Source organism: Leucopleurus acutus, assembly GCF_964270905.1.
Source record: "Leucopleurus acutus genome assembly, chromosome: 5".
NCBI classification, from domain to species: domain Eukaryota; kingdom Metazoa; phylum Chordata; class Mammalia; order Artiodactyla; family Delphinidae; genus Leucopleurus; species Leucopleurus acutus.
The window spans coordinates 48,179,216-48,202,146 of record NC_139147.1 but is presented as its reverse complement, the minus strand read 5'-3'; the positions used below and the strand labels follow the sequence as shown (position 1 = coordinate 48,202,146).

General features: G+C 40.9%; 1 protein-coding gene across 1 annotated transcript in view; it reads right to left on the bottom strand.

The window, feature by feature from the left end:
• Positions 1–22,931, bottom strand: part of TMEM45A (transmembrane protein 45A) — a 101,314-nt gene that overhangs the window by 30,402 nt on the left and 47,981 nt on the right. The window contains exons 2-4 of the mRNA XM_082840445.1: positions 6,187–6,378; positions 4,820–5,032; positions 3,278–3,462 (exon numbers count right to left, since the gene is read on the bottom strand). Of these exons, the coding sequence (XP_082696571.1) occupies positions 3,278–3,462; positions 4,820–5,032; positions 6,187–6,376 (588 nt within the window). The 5' untranslated portion in view covers positions 6,377–6,378. The remainder of the gene's footprint in view (positions 1–3,277; positions 3,463–4,819; positions 5,033–6,186; positions 6,379–22,931) is intronic.

Genomic DNA, 22,931 nt, shown 5'->3' with positions numbered 1-22,931 from the left:
ATTTAATTAATCATTAATTAATCAAATTAGTTTCATTAACTCTGCTCTTACCTTTATTATTCCTTTCTTCAACTCTCTTTGGGTTTCCCCTTTTTACTTTTTTTTTTATATAAGTTTATTTTTTAGTTATTCTTGGCTGCATTGGGTCTTTGTTGCTGCGCGTGGCTTTCTCTAGTTGTGGCACGCGGGCTTCTCATTGCAGTGGCTTCTCTTATTGCAGAGCTCGGGCTCTAGGTGTGTGGGCTTCAGTAGATGTGGCTCATGGGCTCTAGAGCGCAGGCTCAGTAGTTGTGGCGCACGGGCTTAGTTGTTCCGTGGCATGTGGGATCTTCCCGGATCAGGGTTCAAATCCGTGTCCCCTATATTGGCAGGCAGCTTCTTAACCACTGCACCACCGGGGAAGCCCTCCCCTTTTTTCTTACTTTCTAACTTCTTTATTTGAATATTTAGCTCTTTAAGAAACTTAATTTAGTAAATATATGTAGAATCTTCAACACAGCAAAGACAGAATATACTTTCTTTTCAGATACATGGAACATTTACTACCACTGACATTGGGCTATGTCCCAAAGGAAGTCCCAACACATTTCAAAGAGAACACATACAAAGCAACTGAATTGAAAATAAATAATAAAAAGAAAAAATATTTTTGGAAACTGAAAAGTGTACTCCTAAATTACTCATAAATTAAAAAGGAAAGCACATAGAAAATGCAACATTCAAAATTGCCCAAGAGAATAAAGACACAGACCTACTAGAGAATGGACTTGAGGATATTGGGAGGGGGAAGGGTAAGCTGTGACAAATGAGAGAGTGGCATGAACACATATACACTACCAAACGTAAAATAGATAGCTAGTGGGAAGCAGCCGCATAGCACAGGGAGATCAGCTCTGTGGTTTGTGACCACCTAGAGGGGTGGGATAGGGAGGGTGGGAGAGAGGGAGACGCAATAGGGAAGAGATATGGGAACATATGTATATGTATAACTGATTCACTTTGTTATAAAGCAGAAACTAACACACCATTGTAAAGCAATTATACTCCAATAAAGATGTTAAAAAAAAAACAAGTTGCCCAAGAGTGAAAGCTACCACACACCAAATCTCACAGGAGGTAGCTACAGTAGTGTATAGAAGAAATTCTATAGCCTTAGGTGTATTTATTTAAAAACAAGAAAAACTGAAAATAAGTGAACATTCAACTCAAAAAACTAGAAGGGGAGAAGCAGAATACAGCCTCATGACATTAAAGAAAAAATTGAAAATAAGGAGAAATTAACAAATCCATAACTATAAGATAAAATTTTAACAGACCTCTATCAGAAAGTGAAAGATCAAATGGATGAAAAGCAATTAGGAGTAGAGAATATGTAAACATATAACTAAAAGGAGTTCCAAGAACCTGGTTTTATCCCCACATCAAGAGGAACCCTTCAATTTCCTTTTAGCGCCCCTGGAGCCAAAGAACCAACTGCCATGTCTACCCTAGACCTGGAGCCCTCAGGCCTGCAGCCCAGCTCTACTCTGGCTCTGCATTTCTATTCTTTGTCTGGACCACAGGTGGCTTGCCCTATTTTTGTTTGTGTTGTTTAATTACAACTACGTATTTTTTAGTCTCTTACTTTCATTTACTTTTCTCTTCTTTTGATTTCTTTTTTATTTTATAGGTATTTTTGATAGTTTATGTGTCACTGTTATATGTTTGAAGCAGAGGAGATACACTGAAGCATAAACTCACTGTGTCATCTTGACCGGAAGTTATCACTTTTAAATTTTTTTAATTTATTTTTAGTTTTGAATTGGCAATACATGTACATAGCAAAACATTCCAATCAAGAGATATAGAATACATAATCATGTTTTACATGCCATTCTATTTCGCTTCCCAGCAGATGATAAATAATCTCACAGAACAACTTCTGTATACCAACTGGTTAAATTCACCGATTATCAATTTTATCACATGATAAGGTATTTATTTTTTCTATACCATTTTTCCTTCAAAATAAGCCCTGGGCTTCCCTGGTGGCGCAGTGGTTGAGAATCTGCCTGCCAATACAGGGGATACGGGTTCGAGCCCTGGTCTGGGAAGATCCCACATGCTGCAGAGCAATTAGGCCCGTGAGCCACAACTACTGAGCCTGCGTGTCTGGAGCCTGTGCTCCGCAACAAGAGAGGCCGTGACAGTGAGAGGCCCGTGCACTGCGATGAAGAGTGGCCCCCGCTAGCCACAACTAGAAAAAGCCCTCGCACAGAAACGAAGACCCAACACAGCCAAAAATAAATTAATTAATTAAATTAAATAAAAATAAGCCCTGAATCTAGTCCTCTCTTTACTAGCCTCTGTTCCAACAGCCTTTCTAGTCCCCCATAAGCTTAAATATCACATCTTTCCTAGCCATGATGCTTTGACCATGATGTTTCTCTTCCTCTTGCCTACCAGTGCTTTCTTACCACTCCTCGCTGAAATGCAAATCCTTGGAATAACCTCCTCATCCCAAATCGCTGCACTTTAGTGACTAAAAATCTCTAACAAATCTTCCCTGATTAAACCACATTCACCTTTCATCCCAGACTTTCTTTACATCTATATATGTATGTTGGATTATGATTTATCAGTCTCTATAAAGTATATGTTCACTGATTGGAATACATGTTTTCAACACTCCAACGTCAGGGAGTCAACAGTAAAATGGAAAGTGCCTGGGATTTGGAGTCAGACAGACCCACATTTAGGTGCTAGCTCCATTACTGTGTGATCCTGGGAAAGTAACTTGGTCTCTCTGAGTCTTCTTTGTCAGTAAATTGGGGATGATAATACCTAACGTCCAAGTCATCATGAGGACAAAATGAAACAATGTGCATGTAAAAGTCCCATACAGTGGCCGGCACATAATTGTTTCTCAGTACATAATAATTTCCTCCCTTTCCTGCCTTCCATATGTTTCTTGAGCTTATTACCCATTAGGCTTTAAGCTGCTTTAGCATCAGAAACTGCTTCCAGCTAAAATCACTGGCTCAGAGTTCCTACAAAATGGATACTCAGGTGTGTGATGAAAATGTACACACCCAACCTCCTTCCCTGCTGCTCTATCACCGCTCCCACCAGGGCCACCAGGCCACTCAAAGAAACATCACCTCTCAAAGGTCCACATTCTCACTACCAGCAGCACATCAGAAGGAAGTCTCTGGGTTCTAGAGCAAAACACCCACCAATCAAAGACAGAAGGTTATCAGTGGAGATACCAGGTACATTAATTGGAGGCCCAACTCACCTGCCAGAACCAGCTTCCCTGAAGTAGGAAAAAGCTTATCCGCAGAAGTTCCACAGTTATATTGGTCAGTATGAACAGCTCCAAGAAGGCAATCAGGCCTGTCAAAAAGATGACCAAGACCAGAAGCTTGTGCACAAACATGTCCAGCATCTCCCGACCATGAGTGTGATTGTAGAAGACAAAACCTGATACAGGGAGAAAAAATAGTTTGTCTTTTTCAATGAAATTACCTACTGTTTCTCTCTCTCTCTCTCTCTCTCTCTCTCTCTCTCTCTCTCTCTCTCTCGACACAAAACTTTACAAACACACACATTTCTCTGTCCGAAATATCAGGTGCCCACTGCTTCCCACAATAATGGAAACCTCTACCATTTTTGGAGTCACCGCTACCTCTTTAGGATGGAATCTTTGAAATCTCCTTTTCCCTTCCCCAACCTTTATTCTCTCCTCCAATATGTTATGACATTTTCAACCAACTATATTTCAAAGTACCTCTTATGCAAAAGGATGAATAATAAGCATGATATGGGTAGGGCAGCAGGAGTTAGGGTGAATAGGCAGAGGAATGAGACAAAGCCTCGCCTTAAGGAATTCAGTCCACTGGAGGCAGCAGATATACACACAAATCATAAAAGTGCACTTTGATGGGTATGACAAGATTCTCTGGAAGCTTCCAAGAAGTAGTAGCTAGCTACATTTTTTAATCCCATGGACAGATTCCAGCTTCAGCTTCATTCTTTTCATTTGGATGAGGAGGAAAGGATGTTCATTCAAAATATGGTAACATCCTGAGATAATGAGAATCATGCTTAGTTGTTGGTGCCCAACTTTTATCTAGCTCTTGTTTTCAAAGAGCGTTTGGCAAAAGCTCTTACCTTTAGACGTGGGAGGCAAGGTGGACGTTAGGAAATGACTGCCTCCTGATAACTGGGGGCTTTTTCAGTTCTATGATCAATCTATCCTTTACATATGAAATAAATGAAAACAAATCATTAAATACTTGTTTTCAGTGTTTCCTTATACAGTAACAGGGAGGCCAACTGAACAAAAAAATGTTAGGACCTCATTTTTCTGTGACTGAATTTTTTGGACCCTGCTTATCATGTAATGGTGGAGTTTTACTATATCAATATTAAAAAGGCTAGTTTGTAGGTATGGAAGCTACTCTGCTGTGAGTGGTCTCTTCGTTTGAGGATATATATGCTTCACTACTCTGAGCTCAGTTTCACATGTTAAAGATGGAAATAATGATAATCTCCAGGATAAACCAGAGATAAATAACCATGGTAGGTGGTTCTTTAAGACAGATGTGAAATATGAATAAAACACATTGAATGATTGCGCTTGTCCAGCTATACTAAATGAGTCAGTAGGGAAGGAAAAACTTGGGCATACTGTCTAGGACATCTCAATAGCTCACCATGGCCCAAACAGATGGCCCTGTGGGTCAAGGCTGCACCAGGACACTAAAGGAGTATTATTGTAAAGGGCTAGACAAATGTCCAATAATAGTGAAAGGTATATGAAAATACTCATACTTACCCTCCACAAATAAGGCATTTGCTAACATTAACTTGGTAAAGGAGGCAGGAAGCGACCTGATGGTGGAACATAAGATGTTTGTCACACCCAGCAGCCCAAAGAAGAAGTACATGGTAAAATGATGCCAGCCCAGGAGTTGGACCCACTGGCCCTCTTTGTAGTCATATAAGGTCAGGTGCGGTCCTCCAGGAATAAACTGTTCTCCAAGCATGCCTACGGAGGGACATAGCACACTTTAAGCAATCTTTCCATAACTTTATTGAGAAAGCAGGAAGATGCAGAAGGATCAGCCTACTGCTTAGTCCAATATAGTGTCCTTTTATGACATTGATTCATGTTTTGGGGCTGTTCCCTAACAGCTGAGCACTGGTTCTTTAGGCTGGTTTTAGAGCTTCAAATACTGGTTTGGATAATCACTTTTAGTCAAAGATGGCCAATTTAGTCAAACAGCTATTTCAGATCTTCAAAGCTAATGATCTTAGTTCCACAGAGTTCCCCGATCAGTTCCACTGATGGTCTTAGTTCCTATTTTAATTTAATGACTGGATAAATCCTGAGTAATTTTGGATTTAGATTTGTGAGATTAGTTCTATGGCATCTGATTACTTCCTTCTTATACACTATGTCTTTGGGTAGGGAGCTGTGCTTGGTTCAGGATTAAAATGCTAGAGTTCAGCTTCTCCCCAATTAAGGATAACCGAGAAAGCACAGACAGATACAGCATAGAGTCTAGTCAGTTACACATTTAAGCTTTCTTGAAGATGCTGCTTTATTTATTAATCTATAGAATTTGGCAACGAAATCCCTCTCTTTAAAACTTTAAAAACACAGAACATTTTTACAGAATCATGGAGCCAATGGAAAGGCCTTACAATCATCTGGCCCAACCTCCCTCTCTAATTTAGTAATCACACAAAGAGGATGAGCGCAGGAGATAAGTTTTCTTCAGCCTGACCGTCTGGACAGCCTATCGGCAATGATTTATTATTGAAGCCTTCCCATAATCATTTGATTATTTTGGTGTCATTTTGAAAAATGGTTTCTGATAGAGTTTACTCTTTCAGGCATCAGAATAATTGATACAAAATTATTTTAAAGGCTCCAACTAATTCTATAAAGGAAATTCACCTTGAATGGGCAGGCAAGTTAACAGCTATGACTAACTCATTAAGGAATAGCCCTTTGTATAAACATGAAGTATCATCTTCTAGTAAATTATATCAGATAGAAATTACAATTAGAATATGTATTTCGGTATTTTTGAATAAAAATTTTATTTTAGCAATTTCTTGTTTTGATATTGAATCTTCTCTTTGCATGTGAAAATACCCCAAAAAGCAGACAGAACACAGAAAAGGGTCACTCACCAGTTAAAGCCATTCCAGCTATTATGATTCCCTCCAAAATTTCTACTCGATGGAATAATACTTTGGAATCAAGGTAGGAAGTCCGCTTGTGCTTTTTGAAGGCATATTTCAGAATGCACTTTGTTGTCCACCAAATCCCCAAGATAAAGAAGAAGGTTCCAGGGAGAGCATGGCCTTTGAAATCCCCCATGACTATCAAAATAAGAACATATAGAAGATGAAGACATTTCATTTCCAGAATTTGGCCAAAACATCGCTTATTCCTGTAAAGTACACTATCTTCTGATGATGATGGATACACCTCTGAGTCAGAGGATCCAGTATTACTGTCAACAGTGGTAGATCCATTAAATATCAACAATACCAAAAAGAGGAAAAATCCACATTTGTTGAACACTTACCTTGTTCTAGGCACTGTGTCAAGTGTTTTACATGTGATCTCTAATCTAATTTTCACAGCATACCCATGAATGAGGGGCTAAGTCACATTTTCAATTGGGATTCAGGTTTAGAGAAGTGAAATGACTTACCTAAATCTCACAACTATTTTTGAAAAGTTTCATTGTTTTTAACAGGGAGCTCAAAAGATCTATTAAAAATGATAGTGTGTACTCAACCAACACTTACACTTTAAGCATATTTGAAAGAAAGTAACAGGAAAGTTTTACCTTTATGCTTAAAACTTGAAATGATATGAAATTGCCTACAAAAAATTTTAAGCAGGTAATTTCAAAGTATCAAGCATCAAGTGTGTGGAAGAGACCATTAGGGCTCATCAAGTATCTGTGTACTCTTCCACGCACTTTTCCCAGCCCCTTCTCCATTTGAGTCAGAACCACGTTTCGAGTTCTGGCCAATGGACTGTGGCATTTGTCACTTCCAGGCTGAGTCAGTTAAGAGACTATATGGCTCCTTTAACTCTCTTTTCCCATGCTTTGGCAACCCTGGCATGGCATATCGGCAACATAGGAGACAGTCAACCAGCCTGCATCAGATTTTTGCAAGAAGCAACCCTTTATTGTGTTAAGTCATTAAAATGTTGAGGTTTAACAGCTTAACCCAGCCTATCCAGAGGGATACCAAGCCAAATCAATTTGTAAATTCTGTTTACACTATTGCTACATGATCGAGCAATAAAAAACAGAAATATCCTCCTTCTTTTTTGGTCAGTGCTATAGAAAACCAGTTTTGAATTATATGAGTTTTGAATTATGTGAGCAGCCCTTTCTTCAAACATATTGTACCATCTACAGAATAACGAAAAGAGAGTTCAGAATCATCCCTGTGGATCAGAGTAGGCCAGCTGCAGGAGAACTCATGAAAGGGGATTTCAGGGTTCCCCCTGGCCCAGAAGAGTTCTTTATCTCCTTGGGTGGGTACTGGACCTCTCAGTTCGGGGCAGATCCCTCTGAGTTACTTCCACATCCCTCTGACACAACTGTGAAGTTTCAAGGGGGAACTATGAAGCTGACTCCAACACTAAAAGTCTGTTAAATCTCCAATTGAGACCCCAGATGGACACTTCAGCACACCCCTGAATCATGCATACCATCAAGAGACTCTGATTCAATGTGTCACACAGTGCTAAGAGCAGCTTCTTATCCTAACTCTGACTCTGTTAGACGTATGGTTTGGACTATGTCCCTTAAGCTCTCTGAGCCTTGGCTCTTAATTAATAAAGAAAGAGGTGGCCTAGATGACACCTGGAGTTCCTTCCTGCTCTAACAGATTCTGTGATTCATTATCCTAACCACCATCTTTATCACAGTGTTACTGAGTCCTCTTATTTGTCTTGGCTTAGACAACCATGTGAAACTGAAAAATGCTTCTACATGGGATTGAAAAGTACATCTCGACTGTAAATTTTTTGAACTTTTCTGGAAAAGAATTTGATATGTTCTAAGGAACCTTAAAAATTTTGCATTCCTTGGTACAGGAAATCCACTTCCAGGACTTTATCCTAAAGGTCTAACCAGAAATACAGGCACCAAATTAGAAACAATATATATGTCTAAAATTAGGAGATAGGGGATATATTTAGTAAAAATCAAAAATAAAAAGAATAGGATTTTTTAAAAACTGAGGAGAGGGGACTTTGGATTCAGGTTGACTAGATCTGAATCCCAACTTTACCATTTACCAGCTACATGACTTTGGGAAAGTTATTTAACCTCTCATGCCTTAGTTTCCTCTTCTGTAAAATGAGACAAATTTAAAATTAAAATGAGTTATTCCAAAGCAAATAACCCACAGTATTATTAAACAAGCTCATGCTATCCTCAACCCATCTCAAACTATGAAAGTAAAACAAGGGTAAAACCAGATGAGCAATTCTACTTGGATACCAATTGCAGAAAAGCAAGAAGCACCTATACAATTCACTTAGCAATCATTTGTGTACTGCCTATAACATTTCTCCTGCTGTTGTCTTAGAGTGTTACTAGAATCTTCAGGGGTTATTTAACTCCTTGACTGCAATTAAAGAATAAGCTCCTTGGGCTTCCCTGGTGGCACAGTGGTTGAGACTCTGCCTGCCGATGCAGGGGACACGGGTTCGTGCCCCGGTCCAGGAGGATCCCACGTGCCGCGGAGCGGCTGGGCCCATGAGCTATGGCCACTGAGCCCTGCGCGTCCGGAGCCTGTGCTCCACAATGGGAGAGGCCACAACAGTGAGAGCCCGCATACCGCAAAAAAAAAAAAAAAAAAAGAATAAGCTCCTTGAAAGCAGGAACCATAAATCTATTCTTCTATTTCCCCACTGGACCTATATAGTGCCTTATACACTGTGAAGTTCTAACTTAACAAGAGTAACTAAGCCCTTCTTATAATACAAGATCACATATTTATACAACACCTCCATTGAACTAATCATCTACCCATCCATTACCAGAAAATAATTTTTCCTCCAGTTACCACCATTCACTCACTTGCCCAAACCCAAAATGTGAAAGTCATCCTAAAGTCCACCTATGTCCCTGAAAACTAATTGGTTATTGATACTTACTGCCTCTGCTTCCTTATGTCAACCCTCTCCTGCCCCAAACTTGGCTGACTTCCCCTAGCCTCTTCAGTTTTATCTGCGTGGGGAAATCCTCCCTGATGGCCCAGATAGGAGAGGACCGCTCTTACACCTTCTCAAAGCACCCAGTTCTTACTTCAATGAATTCTTTGTGTGATTAGTTACTGGAAGTCTGCCTTCTCCATTAGCCTGTGAAATTTCACTATATTGTGAAAGCCTGTGAAGCAGGTACTTGAGGTTTCTCAGAGGTTAGGAGCCTGGTCCTGTTTATATTGTTGTTGTTTGTTTGTTTTTTAAGGCTTCTGGTATATGAAAAAAAGGAAGAAAATTCCAAAACAGAGTTACCAAAACTGTGGTTGCTTTTAAATGTTTACTTTTACCTAATAAATACTTTGAACACACACGTGAAACATACTACCTATCTTGGAGATAACATGAAAATTTCTGAATTGTGCAGCTCTAGGCCAAATCCACCTCTATGACCAGTTAACAGGTTCCTGCTGCCCCAAAGGCTGAATGGACCAATATATCTCAGCACAGCCCATTGGGATGTGATACGGAGGCAATGGGGAATAGTTGAAAGATTTTGAGATGAGCAGAGTGGGATAAGAAATGACTCCTTGGGCTTCCCTGGTGGCGCAGTGGTTACGAATCCGCCTGCCAGTGCAGGGGACACGGGTTTGAGTCCTGGTCTGGGAGGATGCCACATGCCACGGAGCAGCTAAGCCCATGCACCACAACTGCTGAGCCTGCGCTCTAGAGCCCGTGCTCTGCAACAAGAGAAGCCACTGCAATGAGAGGCCCATGCACTGCAACAAATAAAAGTAAATAAATTTTTTAAAAAAAGAAATGACTCCTTGTTCTTATATCAGTTATAGAACTTCTGTATCTTTAGCCTTTTAATCTGAAACACTCTGATGCTTCCAATCTTTCTCTGTTTAAAAGACCCAAACAAAATGAAGTCAAAGCAGCTTGTTGTATTTGCCTGGCTAAGGGACCAAGCAGACCCAGTTGCTCCTGGCAACAAAATGGCATTCACTTGATTTCACTTCCACTGTGGAGAGAAAAAAAATCACTCAAATCCTCAAACAACACTTCACTCAACTTCTAGAAAACCACTCTCTGTATATCTGTCTTTTGTTACCTGTTTTTCTATTGCCTACGGGTACAACTCACTGCTTATGAAAACATAGTAGTCCAGAGTTTAATTAGATCTCAATCAAAAAAGCAGACACATTGCCCTTGGAAGGAGAACACAGGGCTTTCCTCTTCCACAAAGCAGAACATACCTGCCAGAAAGCTAGCAGAAACCCCAGGGAAAATCACCAGGATAGCAAACCAAAAGGTCCTTCCTCAACATCCTCCCTGCTTAATTGCACCATTTGTAATCTCATGGGGAAAGAGGTTCAGGCAGGCCTAAAATGGTGGGCTTCAAGAGTCAATCACTGGCTTCCACACCACAGCTGCCATTCATCCTAAAAATGTTTATTCCTCCCCATCTAAAAAAACCCTCTGCTCCTAATGACACCAACCATCACCCTCTGGGCTAAGACAAGAAGCAACTCCTAAAACCCTCATTGGCTCCTTTTTTCTGACCACTGCCATACACACACACTCACTCACCACCCGAAAATATTTTTAAACTCTAGCACTTGGGGATAATATTGGGCAAAGCTCAAGATCTAAATCAGGTGTTAGGTGTTAATTTCCATTAACCAAAGTCACTTAAACCAAAAACCAGACCTGTGTACATAAAGAGGAGAGAACTCAAAATAGCCCAGAGAAAGAAATCCTACAATTTACTTGTTGGAATCTCAACCAAATATCTAACTTCAATATAAAATGAATACCATGGAGAAAAACTTAAACTAAAAATTCATCTTGAGCCAGCACCAAAATAAAGTATCCCTAAATCTTAATTAGTGACTCATATTTCAAGACATTTATATATTCCAATACACTAAACCAATTAGAGCCATTTCTTGAGCTCACTTTACCGTTTGCCTTAATTCTCAAAGCAAAGTGTATACAAGCATATATAGCTTTAAATTTTTGATTCTCCATCATTCCATACCAGTTCTTTCTCTCCAAAATTTCAACTGTTTTGAAAGACTATTCTTAGTTAAATTATCCTTACCGTCACACTTTCCTCAGTGTCAAGTCAAATGCAATTCTCTTCTCCCAGAAGAGAATTTACAATCGTTCCAGTCTCAAGAAGGAAAAGTAGATACCGACTGGTCTAAATCTAAAACTGCCCACTCTTCCTCCTTGGAGACTTAACCTATGTGCTCATATCTTTCCAGCTTGAACTTGAGCAAATAAGTCTTCAGAATGTCACAATGCCTGCATAAATGTGAATCTAAGGACCACCCCCTTTTGAACATCCTAACTTCCAGTCCAAACGTTGTGCCGTAGAGTACTTCCCGACTCACCTTGACATCTCACCCACATGACCACAGTCATGTCCCACCTGCTGTGAAAACCAAAGCCAATGGAGCATGTCTGATCTTTGCTACCTCTCTTCCAGGCCATCAAGATGGATAGACGACAAAGGTAATGGTTACGGCAGCAGTAACATAATAAAGCATCATTGATAAGATAAACCATTTTGTAACATACAGTGCCTCAAGCAAGGTGCTAAGGTTGGAGTCATTGCTAAGGTACTAAGGTTGAAGTCATTGCCAAAATCAAAGTTATAGGAATAGGAAAAGATGATTGAAAAAAATGCTTTAGGTCAACAGTGAAGCTCACTTGCCCTCAAGGAATACACAATCTGATAGAGAGAAAAGTGAATAAATAAGTTAGAAAAAATTATTCTAAACCAATGTGAGGCTTGCACAAAGTGAAATGTGAGCAAGAAAGAAAGAACAGTCTAACTCTAACCTGGAGAGCAAGCAGCTGTTTCCCTATCTGCATTCAAGTCTTATTTCCCCCCTCAATGTAAACTCTTGGTGAACAAGGGCCATAACCCCTATATTTCACACCTAGTAAGCACTCAATAAATAGCTAATGAATGATGAGCTCCTGCCTGGGACCCCACCTCCCTGAAACCCTGGCCTCGGTGGCAACCAGGATCAGAAATAGCTGGAGAGGGCTTCCCTGGTGGCGCAGTGGTTGAGAATCTGCCTGCCAATGCAGGCGACACGGGTTCGAGCCCTGGTCTGGGAAGATCCCACATGCCGCAGAGCAATTAGGCCCATGAGCCACAACTACTAAGCCTGCGCGTCTGGAGCTTGTGCTCCACAACAAGAGAGGCTGCGACAGTGAGAGGCCCGCGCACTGCGATGAAGAGTGGCCCCCGCTCGCCACAACTAGAGAAAGCCCTCACACAGAAACGAAGACCCAACACAGCCAAAAAGAAAGAAAGAAAGAAAGAAAGAAGCTTTCATTTAAAAAAAAAAGAAAGAAAAGAAATAGCTGGAGAGGCTAATTAAATGCAGATTCCTGGGCTCATTCATCTCTACTAAATCAATCAGCAGGGGGAGGCCCAGTATTTATTTTTATTATTTACTATTTTATTTTTGGCTGTGTTGGGTCTTTGTTGCTGCGTGCAGGCTTTCTCTAGTTTCGGCAAGCAGGGGCTACTCTTCGCTGAGGTGCGCGGGCTTCTAATTGCGGTGGCTTCTCTTGTGGAGCACGGGCTCCAGGCGCACGGGTTTCAGTAGTGGTGGCACACGGGCTGTAGAGCACAGGCTCAGTAGTTGTGGCGCACGGGCTTAGTTGCTCCACGGCATGTGGGATCTTCCCGGACCAGGGCTCGAACCCGTGTCCCCTCCATTGGCAGGCAGATTCATAATCACTGCGCCACCAGGGAAGCCCCAGAAGTCTGCATTTTTAACAAGCACTCACAAGTTATTTTTTATGTATTCTTGAGTTTTGAGAACCAAAGGCTTAGAGTATGTGGAGACAAGCAAAGGGGCACTAAAACGCTCAGGTTTAAATGTGGCCTCCTCATAGATAAGGGCAGAGACTAGAAAAGGTTTCTGAATAGTCCCATCAAATAGTCTTCATCAAGTACATTTGAGGAGGTTAAACACTACAGGGAAAGGGCTCCTCCTTCTGTGACTGTCTATCATTGAGTTCTTAGCACATGTAAAGGAGGTGAAACTTTGCCCGTAGCAAGACTATTTATTTACTACTACTGTAGTCAAAGTCAGAATGCACAGGGCTGACAATTAAGAAGAAAGCTGGCCTGAGTAGCCTGCAATGACTTCATCTGACAAAGGTCTAGTCATCTGTCAAAAATTAAAACTTTTATATGCAACTGGCAAAGAAGCACAGGAAAAGATGTTCAATATCATTATTCATTTGGGAAATGCTAATTAAAATAACAAATACCAATACATATCCACTAGAACAGCCAAAGTTTAAAAGACAATATCACAGGTTGGCAAGAATGTGGACAAATGGACCTCATACACTGCAGGTGGGAACACAAAATGGTATAGCCCCATTGGAAAGCAGTTTGTAACTTTTTTTTTACATCTTTATTGGAGTATAATTGCTTTATAATGGTGTGTTAGTTTCTGCTTCTAACAAAGTGAATCAGTTATACATATACATATGTTCCCATATCTCTTCCCTCTTGCGTCTCCCTCCCTCCCACACTCCCTATCCCACCCCTCTAGGTGGTCACAAAGCACCGAGCTGATCTCCCTGTGCTATGCAGCTGCTTCCCACTAGCTATCTACCTTATGTTTGGTAGTGTATATATGTCCATGCCTCTCTCTCGCTTTGTCACAGCTTACCCTTCACCCTCCCCATATCCTCAAGTCCATTCTCTAGTAGATCTGTGTCTTTATTCCCATCTTACCACTAGGTTCTTCATGACATTTTTTTTTCTTACATTCCATATATATGTGTTAGCATACGGTATTTGTCTTTCTCTTTCTGACTTACTTCACTCTGTAGGACAGACTCTAGGTCTATCCACCTCATTACAAATAGCTCAATTTCGTTTCTTTTTATGGCTGAGTAATATTCCATTGTATATATGTGCCACATCTTCTTTATCCATTCATCCAATGATGACACTTAGGTTGTTTCCATCTCTGGGCTATTGTAAACAGAGCTGCAATGGATATTTTGGTACATGACTCTTTTTGAATTATGGTTTTCTCAGGGTATATGCCCAGTAGTGGGATTGCTGGGTCATATGGTAGTTCTATTTGTAGTTTTTTAAGGAACCTCCATACTGTTCTCCATAGTGGCTGTGCCAATTCACATTCCCACCAGCAGTGCAAGAGTATACCCTTATCTCCACACCCTCTCCAGCATTTACTGTTTCTAGAGTTTTTGATGATGGCCATTCTGACTGGTGTGAGATGATATCTCATTGTAGTTTTGATTTGCATTTCTCTAATGATTAATGATGTTGAGCATTCTTTCATGTGTTTGTTGGCAATCTGTATATCTTCTTTGGAGAAATGTCTATTTAGGAATTCTGCCCATTTTTGGATTGGGTTGTTTGTTTTATTGTTATTGAGCTGCATGAGCTGCTTATAAATTTTGGAGATTAATCCTTTTTTAGTTACTTCATTTGCAAATATTTTCCCCCATTCTGAGGGCTGTCTTTTGGTCTTGTTTATGGTTTCCTTTGCTGTGCAAAAGCTTTGAAGTTTCATTAGGTCCTATTTTTTAATTTTTGTTTTTATTTCCATTTCTCTAGGAGGTGGGTCAAAAAGGATCTTGCTGTGATTTATGTCATAGAGTGTTCTGCCTATGTTTTCCTCTAAGAGTTTCATAGTTTCTGGTCTTACATTTAGGTCTTTAATCCATTTTGAGCTTATTTTTGTGTATGGTGTTAGGGAGTGTTCTACTCTCATACTTTTACATGTACCTGTCCAGTTTTCCCAGCACCACTTATTGAAGAGGCTGTCCTTTCTCCACTGTACATTCCTGTCTCCTTTATCAAAGATAAGGTGACCATATGTGTGTGGGTTTATCTCTGGGCTTTCTATCCTGTTCCATTGATCTATCTTTTTGTTTTTCTGCCACTACCATACTGTCTTGATTACTGTAGCTTTGTAGTATAGTATGAAGTCAAGGAGCCTGATTCCTCCAGCTCCATTTTTCGTTCTCAAGATTGCTTTGGCTATTCGGGGTCTTTTGTGTTTCCATACAAATTGTGAAATTTTTTGTTCTAGTTCTGTGAAAAATGCCAGTGGTAGTTTGATAAGGATTGCATTGAATCTGTAGATTGCTTTGGGTAGTAGAGTCATTTTCACAATGTTGATTCTTCCAAGCCAAGAACATGGTATATCTCTCCATCTGTTTGTATCACCTTTAATTTCTTTCATCAGTGTCTTATAATTTTCTGCATACAGGTCTTTTGTCTCCTTAGGTACGTTTATTCCTAGATATTTTATTCGTTTTGTTGCAATGGTAAATGGGAGTGTTTTCTTGATTTCACCTTCAGATTTTTCATCATTAGTGTATAGGAATGCCAAAGATTTCTGTGTATTAATTTTGTATCCTGCTACTTTACCAAATTCATTGATTAGTTCTAGTAGTTTTCTGGTAGCATCTTTAGGATTCTCTATGTATAGTATCATGTCATCTGCAAACAGTGACAGTTTTACTTCTTCTTTTCCAATTTGGATTCATTTCTTTTTCTTCCCTGACTGCTGTGGCTAAAACTTCCAAAACTATGTTGAATAAGAGTGGTGAGAGTGGGTAACCTTGTCTTGTTCCTGATCTTAGTGGAAATGCTTTCAGTTTTTCACCATTGAGGACGATGTTGGATGTGGGTTTGCCATATATGGCCTTTATTATGTTGAGGAAAGTTCCCTCTGTGCCTACTTTCTGCAGAGTTTTTCTCATAAATGGGTGTTGAATTTTGTCAAAAGCTTTCTCTGCATCTATTGAGATGATCATACGGTTTTTCTCCTTCAGGTTGTTAAAATGGTGTATCACGTTGATTGATTTGCGTATATTGAAGAATCCTTTCATTCCTGGAATAAACCCCACTTGATCATGGTGTATGATCCTTTTAATGTGCTGTTGGATTCTGTTTGCTAGTATTTTGTTGAGGAATTTTGCATCTATGTTCATCAGTGATATTGGCATGTAGTTTTCTTTCCTTGTGACATCCTTGTCTGTTTTTGGTATCAGAGTGATGGTGGCCTCGTAGAATGAGTTTGGGACTGTTCCTCCCTCTGCTATATTTTGGAAGAGTTTGAGAAGGATAGGTGTTAGCTCTTCTCTAAATGTTTGATAGAATTCGCCTGTGAAGCCATCTGGTCCTGGGCTTTTGTTTGTTGGAAGATTTTTAATCACAGTTTCAATTTCAGTGCATGTGATTGGTCCGTTCATATTTTCTATTTCTTCCTGATTCAGTCTTGGCAGGTGGTGCATTTCTAAGAATGTGTCCATTTCTTCCAGGTTGTCCATTTTATTGGCATAGAGTTGCTTGTAGTAATCTCTCATGATCTTTTGTATTTCTGCAGTGTCAGTTGTTACTTCTCCTTTTTCATTTCTTATTCTATTGATTTGAGTCTTCTCCCTTTTTTTCTTGATGAGTCTGGCTAATGGTTTATCAATTTTGTTTATCTTCTCAAAGAACCAGCTTTTAGTTTTATTGATCTTTGCTATCATTTCCTTCATTTCTTTTTCATTTATTTCTGCTCTGATCTTTATGATTTCTTTCCTTCTACTAACTTTGGGTTTTGTTTGTTCTTTTTTCTCTAGTTGCTTTAGGTGCAAGGTTAGGTTGTTTATTCGAGGTGTTTCCTGTTTCTTAAGGTAGGATTGTATTGCTATAAACTTCCCTCTTAGAACTGCTTTTGCTGCATCCCATAGGTTTTGGGTCGTTGTGTCTCCATTGTCACTTGTTTCTAGGTATTTTTTATTTCCTCTTTGATATATTCAGTGATCACTTCGCTATTAAGTAGTATATTGTTTAGCCTCCATGTGTTTGCATTTTTTACAGATCTTTTCCTGTAATTTATATCTAGTCTCATAGCGTTGTGGTCGGAAAAGATACTTGATACAATTTCAATTTTCTTAAATTTACCAAGGCTTGATTTGTGACCCAAGATATGATCTATCCTGGAGAATGTTCCATGAGCACTAGAGAAAAATGTGTACTCTATTGTTTTTGGATGGAATGTCCTATAAATATCAATTAAGTCCATCTTGTGTAATGCATCATTTAAAGCTTGTGTTTCCTTATTTATTTTCATTTTGGATGATCTGTCCATTGGTGAAAGTGGGGTGTTAAAGTCCCCTACTATGAATGTGTTACTGTCGATTTCCCCTTTTATGGCTGTTAGTATTTGCCTTATGTATTGAGGTGCTCCTATGTTGGGTGCATAAATATTTACAATTGTTATATCTTCTTCTTGGATCGATCCCTTGATCATTATGTAGTGTCCTTCTTTGTCTCTTCTAATAGTCTTTATTTTAAAATCTGTTTTGTCTGATATGAGAATTGCTACTCCAGCTTTCTTCTGGTTTCCATTTGCATGGAATATCTTTTTCCATCCCCTTACTTTCAGTCTGTATGTGTCTCTAGGTCTGAAGTGGGTCTCTTGTAGACAGCATATATATGGGTCTTGTTTTTGTATGCATTCAGCCAATCTGTTTCTTTTGGTGGGAGCATTTAGTCCATTTACATTTAAGGTAATTATCGATATGTATGTTCCTATTCCCATTTTTTTAATTGTTTTGGGTTCGTTATTGTAGGTCTTTTCCTTCTCTTGTGTTGCTTGCCTAGAGAAGTTCCTTTAGCAGTTGTTGTAAAGCTGGTTTGGTGGTGCTGAACTCTCTCAGCTTTTGCTTGTCTGTAAAGGTTTTAATTTCTCCATCAAATCTGAATGTGATCCTTGCTGGGTAGAGTAATGTTGGTTGCAGGTTTTTCTCCTTCATCACTTTAAATATGTCCTGCCAGTCCCTTCTGGTTGGCAGAGTTTCCTCTGAAAGATCAGCCATTAACCTTATGGGGATTCCCTTGTGTGTTATTTGCTGTTTTTCCCTTGCTGCTTTTAATATGTTTTCTTTGTATTTAATTTTTGAGAGTTTGATTAATATGTGTCTTGGCATAACTTGATTAACTATTTACTTTCCCATATTAGGGAAGTTTTCAACTATAATGTCTTCAAATATTGTCTCAGTCCCTTTCTTTTTCTCTTCTTCTTCTGGAACCCCTACAATTCAAATGTTAGTGCATTTAATGTTGTCCCAGAGGTCTCTGAGACTGTCCTCAATTCTTTTCATTCTTTTTTCTTTATTCTGCTCTGCAGTAGTTATTTACACTATTTTATCTTCCAGGTCACTTATCCGTCCTTCTGCCTCAGTTATTCTGCTATTGATCCCATCTAGAGTATTTTTAATTTCATTTATTGTGTTGTTCATCATTGCTTGTTTCATCTTTAGGTCTTCTAGGTCGGTTCTTGTTAAATGTTTCTTGCATTTTGTCTATTCTATTTCCAAGATTTTGGATCATCTTTACTATCATTATTCTTAATTCTTTTTCAGGTAGACTGCCTATTTCCTCTTCATTTGTTAGGTCTGGTGGGTTTTTATCTTGCTCCTTCATCTGCCTTTTTTCTGTCTTCTAATTTTGCTTATCTTACTGTGTTTGGGGTCTCCTTTTTGCAGGCTGCAGTTTTGTAGTTCCCGTTGTTTTTGGTGTCTGTCCCCAGTGGCTAAAGCTTTTTAAGTGGGTTATGTAGGCTTCCTGGTGGAGGGGACTAGTGCCTGTGTTCTGGTGGATGAGGCTGGATCTTGTTTTTCTGGTGGGCAGTTCGACATCTGGTGGTGTGTTTTGGGGTGTCTCTGGACTTATTATGATTTTAGGCAGCCTCTCTGCTAATGGGTGGGGTTGTGTTCCTGTCTTGCTAGTTGTTTGGCATAGGGTGTCCAGCACTGTAGCTTGCTGGTCGTTGAGTGAAGCTGGGTGCTGGTTGAAATGGAGATCTCTGGGAGATTTTCGCCATTTGATATTATGTGGAGCTGGGAGGTCTCTTGTGGACCAGTGTCCTGAAGTTGGCTCTCCCACCTCAGAGGCACAGCACTGACTCCTGGCTGCAGCACCAAGAGCCTTTCATCCACACAGGTCAGAATAAAAGGGAGAAAAAGTAGAAAGAAAGAGAAAGAAAGGAGGGAGGGAGGGAGGAATAAAGGAAAGAAAGAAAGAGAGAAAGAAGATAAAATAAAGATAAAATAAAATAAAGTTATTAAAATAAAAAATATTAAGAAAAAAATTTTTTTCAAAGAAAGAAAAATAAATGGACGGATAGAACCCTAGGACAAATGGTGGAAGCAAAGCTATAGAGACAAAATCTCACACAGAAACATACACACTCACAAAAAGAGGAAAATGGGAAAAATTAATAAATCTTGCTCTCAAAGTCCACCTCCTCAATTTGGGATGATTCGTTGTCTATTCATGTATTCCACAGATGCAGGTACATCAGTTGATTGTGGAGCTTTAATCCGCTGCTCCTGAGGCTGCTGGGAGGGATTTCCCTTTCTGTTCTTTGTTCTCACAGCTCCCAGGCGCTCAGCTTTGGATGTGGCCCCACCTCTGCGTGTAGGTCGCCGGAGGGCGTCTGTTCTTCGCTCAGACACGACGGGGTTAAAGAAACCGCTGATTCGGGGGCTCTGGCTCACTCAGGCCGGCGGGAGGGAGAGGTGCGGAGGTGGGGCGAGCCTGCGGCGGCAGAGGCCGGTGTGACGTTGCACCAGCCTGAGGCGCGCCGTGCGTTCTACCGGGGAAGTTGTCCCTGGATCCCGGGACCCTGGCAGTGGCGGGCTGCACAGGCTCCCCGGAAGGGGTGTGTGGATAGTGACCTGTGCTCACACACAGGCTTTTTGGTGGCGGCAGCAGCAGCCTTAGCGTCTCCTGCCCGTCTCTGGGGTCCGCACTTTTAGCTGCGGCTCGCGCCCGTCTCTGGAGCTCCTTTAAGCAGCGCTCTTAATCCCCTCTCCTCACGCACCAGGAAACAAAGAAGGAAGAAAAAGTCTCTTGCCTCTTCGGCAGGTCCAGACTTTTCCCCGGACTCCCTCCCTGACCAGCCGTGGCACACTAACCCCCTTCAGGCTGTGTTCACGCCGCCAACCCCCGTCCTCTCCTGGGGCTCCGACTGAAGCCTGAGCCTCAGCTCCCAGCCCCGCCCGCCCTGGCGAGTGAGCAGACAAGCCTCTCGGGCTGGTGAGTACTGGTTAGCACTGATCCTCTGTGCGGGAATCTCCCCACTTTGCCCTCCGCACCCCTGTTACTGTGCTCTCCTCTGCAGCTCCAAAGCTCCCCCCACTCCGCCATCCGCAGTCTCCGCCTGCGAAGGGGCTTCCTAGTGTGTGGTAACCTTTCCTCCTTCACGGCTCCCTCCCACTGGTGCAAGTTCCGTCCCTATCCTTTTGTCTCTGTTTATTCTTTTTTCTTTTGCCCTATCCAGGTCCGTGGGGACTTTCTTGCCTTTTGGGAGGTCTGAGGTCTTCGGCCAGCGTTCAGTAGGTGTTCTGTAGGAGTTGTTCCACGTGTAGATGTATTTCTGGTGTATCTGTGCGGAGGAAGGTGATCTCCGCATCTTACTCTTCTGCCATCTTCCCCTCGTCTCTATCCTGAAGACATAAGAACTGAAAACTTCCATAACCCGGCCCGCCGTCCGCACGACTGTTGTGGCTTCACCACCGGGGCCCCTCCAGAGCCGGCAGCCTCCGTGAGGCTCCCCTCCCCTCGGGCTCCGGGGCAGTTCCGTGACAGCGGAGGGAACAGACCCCAAGCCGGGACTTTCAGCTCTGTGGAAACGCGGGCTCCGTCCTGAACATATTTTCTTAAACTTGTATTTCTTTTTTCTTTGGTACTAAGGTAAAAAGTGTTATGCTTTTAATTTCAAACTCCAGGTGTTTATTGCTGGCATAAAGAAGAACAGTTGACTTCTATATATTAACCTTATATCTTGCAACTATAATCACTTACTAGTTCCAGGAGTTTGTTGTTGTTGTTGATTCTTTGGGATTTTCTACGTAGACAATCATATCATCTGCTAACACAGACAGTTTTTTTTTTCCTTCCCAACCTGTATACTTTGTATTTCTTTTTCTTATATTATTGCATTAGTTAGAACTTCCAGTATAATGTTGAATACTAGTGGTGAAAGGGGACAACCTTGCCTTGTTCCCAGTCTTAATGAGATCGCATCCAGTCTTTCACCATTAAGTATGATGTTAACTGTAGGTTTTGTGTAGATATTCTGAATCAAATTGAGGAAGTTCCCCCTCTATTCCTAGGTTGTTACTTTTGAGATTTTTTTTTTTAACTTTTCTTAAAACTACACAAAACAGGGCTTCCCTGGTGGCGCAGTGGTTGAGAGTCTGCCTGCCAATGCAGGGGACACGGGTTCGTGTCCCAGTCCAGGAAGATCCCACATGCCGCGGAGCAGCTGGGCCCGTGAGCTATGGCCGCTGAGCCTGCGCGTCCGGAGCCTGTGCTCTGCAACGGGAGAGGCCACAACAGTGAGAGGCCCGCATACCGCAAAAAAAAAAAAAAAAAAAACTACACAAAACAAACAAAAAAACTAAGAGGGTCTTTAAAGCCAGATAATAGAGAACCTTAAATGCCAGGTTAATACATTTAAACTTTATTCCATGGACAATAAGAAGCAACTGAATGGTTTGAGAAAAAAAAAAGAAAGGATATAACAGAGATATGCATCAGACCCCTTAAACCCTTCCACAATATAAGACTCTAATTTCTATTTAAAGATGTCCAGCAAAGGGGACTCCTCCAGCTCCTTCAATACCTTATTCTGGTGACATTCAAATCTCACTCTCCGTTAGCCTTGCCTCATAGCCAACTTGAATCTCTTGGATGTCCCAGGGAAGATCCAGAACATTCACCAGTCTTGACAAACTGCTTCCACAAAAATGTGACTTCCAAACTCGGTATTCTACTACCCACTCCCTGCCCAGAAGAGAAAGCTATGTCACTCTGCTTCAGGGCAGAGGTGCAGGCACCCCACGGCCTAGATTCACTTACTAAGCAATGTAGAGCCAAAATGCAGTGACCACACCTGAATCAATAGTGTTGACACATTCATTTGCATCACACCTTCTAAAGAAGGAGTTGCTGTTATCAAGAGCTCTATCCATAATGATATCTGGATGCCTATCTACAGAGAACACTCTGTAGCCCAGTTCTGTCCTTTGGGGACATGAGGTCAAATCAGAATCATTTTAGCCAGATCCCCATGTGATTTATATGCACATTAAAAACTAGAAACACTAGTCTAGGGCAAAATTTCTCTACAGCGGCACTATTAACATTTCACGCCCATAATTCTTTGTTGTGTGAGGCTGGACTGTGCTCTCCAAAATGTTTAGCAACATCCTTGGCCTCTACATACTAGATTCTGGCAGCACTCTTCCACCCGTTGTGACAGTCAAAGATATCTACATATATTGATAAATATCCCCTGAGGGGCTAAATCAGAGCCCCTTCCCAAATAAGAAGTACTGGTTTACAAGACCCTTAGTCAAAACCCCTTAACATAAAAAGATTTTTTTTTCTTTTCTCTTGGGAAAAAGAGAAATGTAACAAGTTTAGCTGTTAACAACCGTATCAAAACAAGTCCAAACAGATTATGTGCACCTATTCAAAATGGATTAAAGACCTAAATGCAAGGCCAGACACTATAAACTCTTAGAGGAAAACAGAGGCAGAACACTCTATGACATAAATCACAGCAAGATCCTTTCTGACCCACCTCCTAGAGAAATGGAA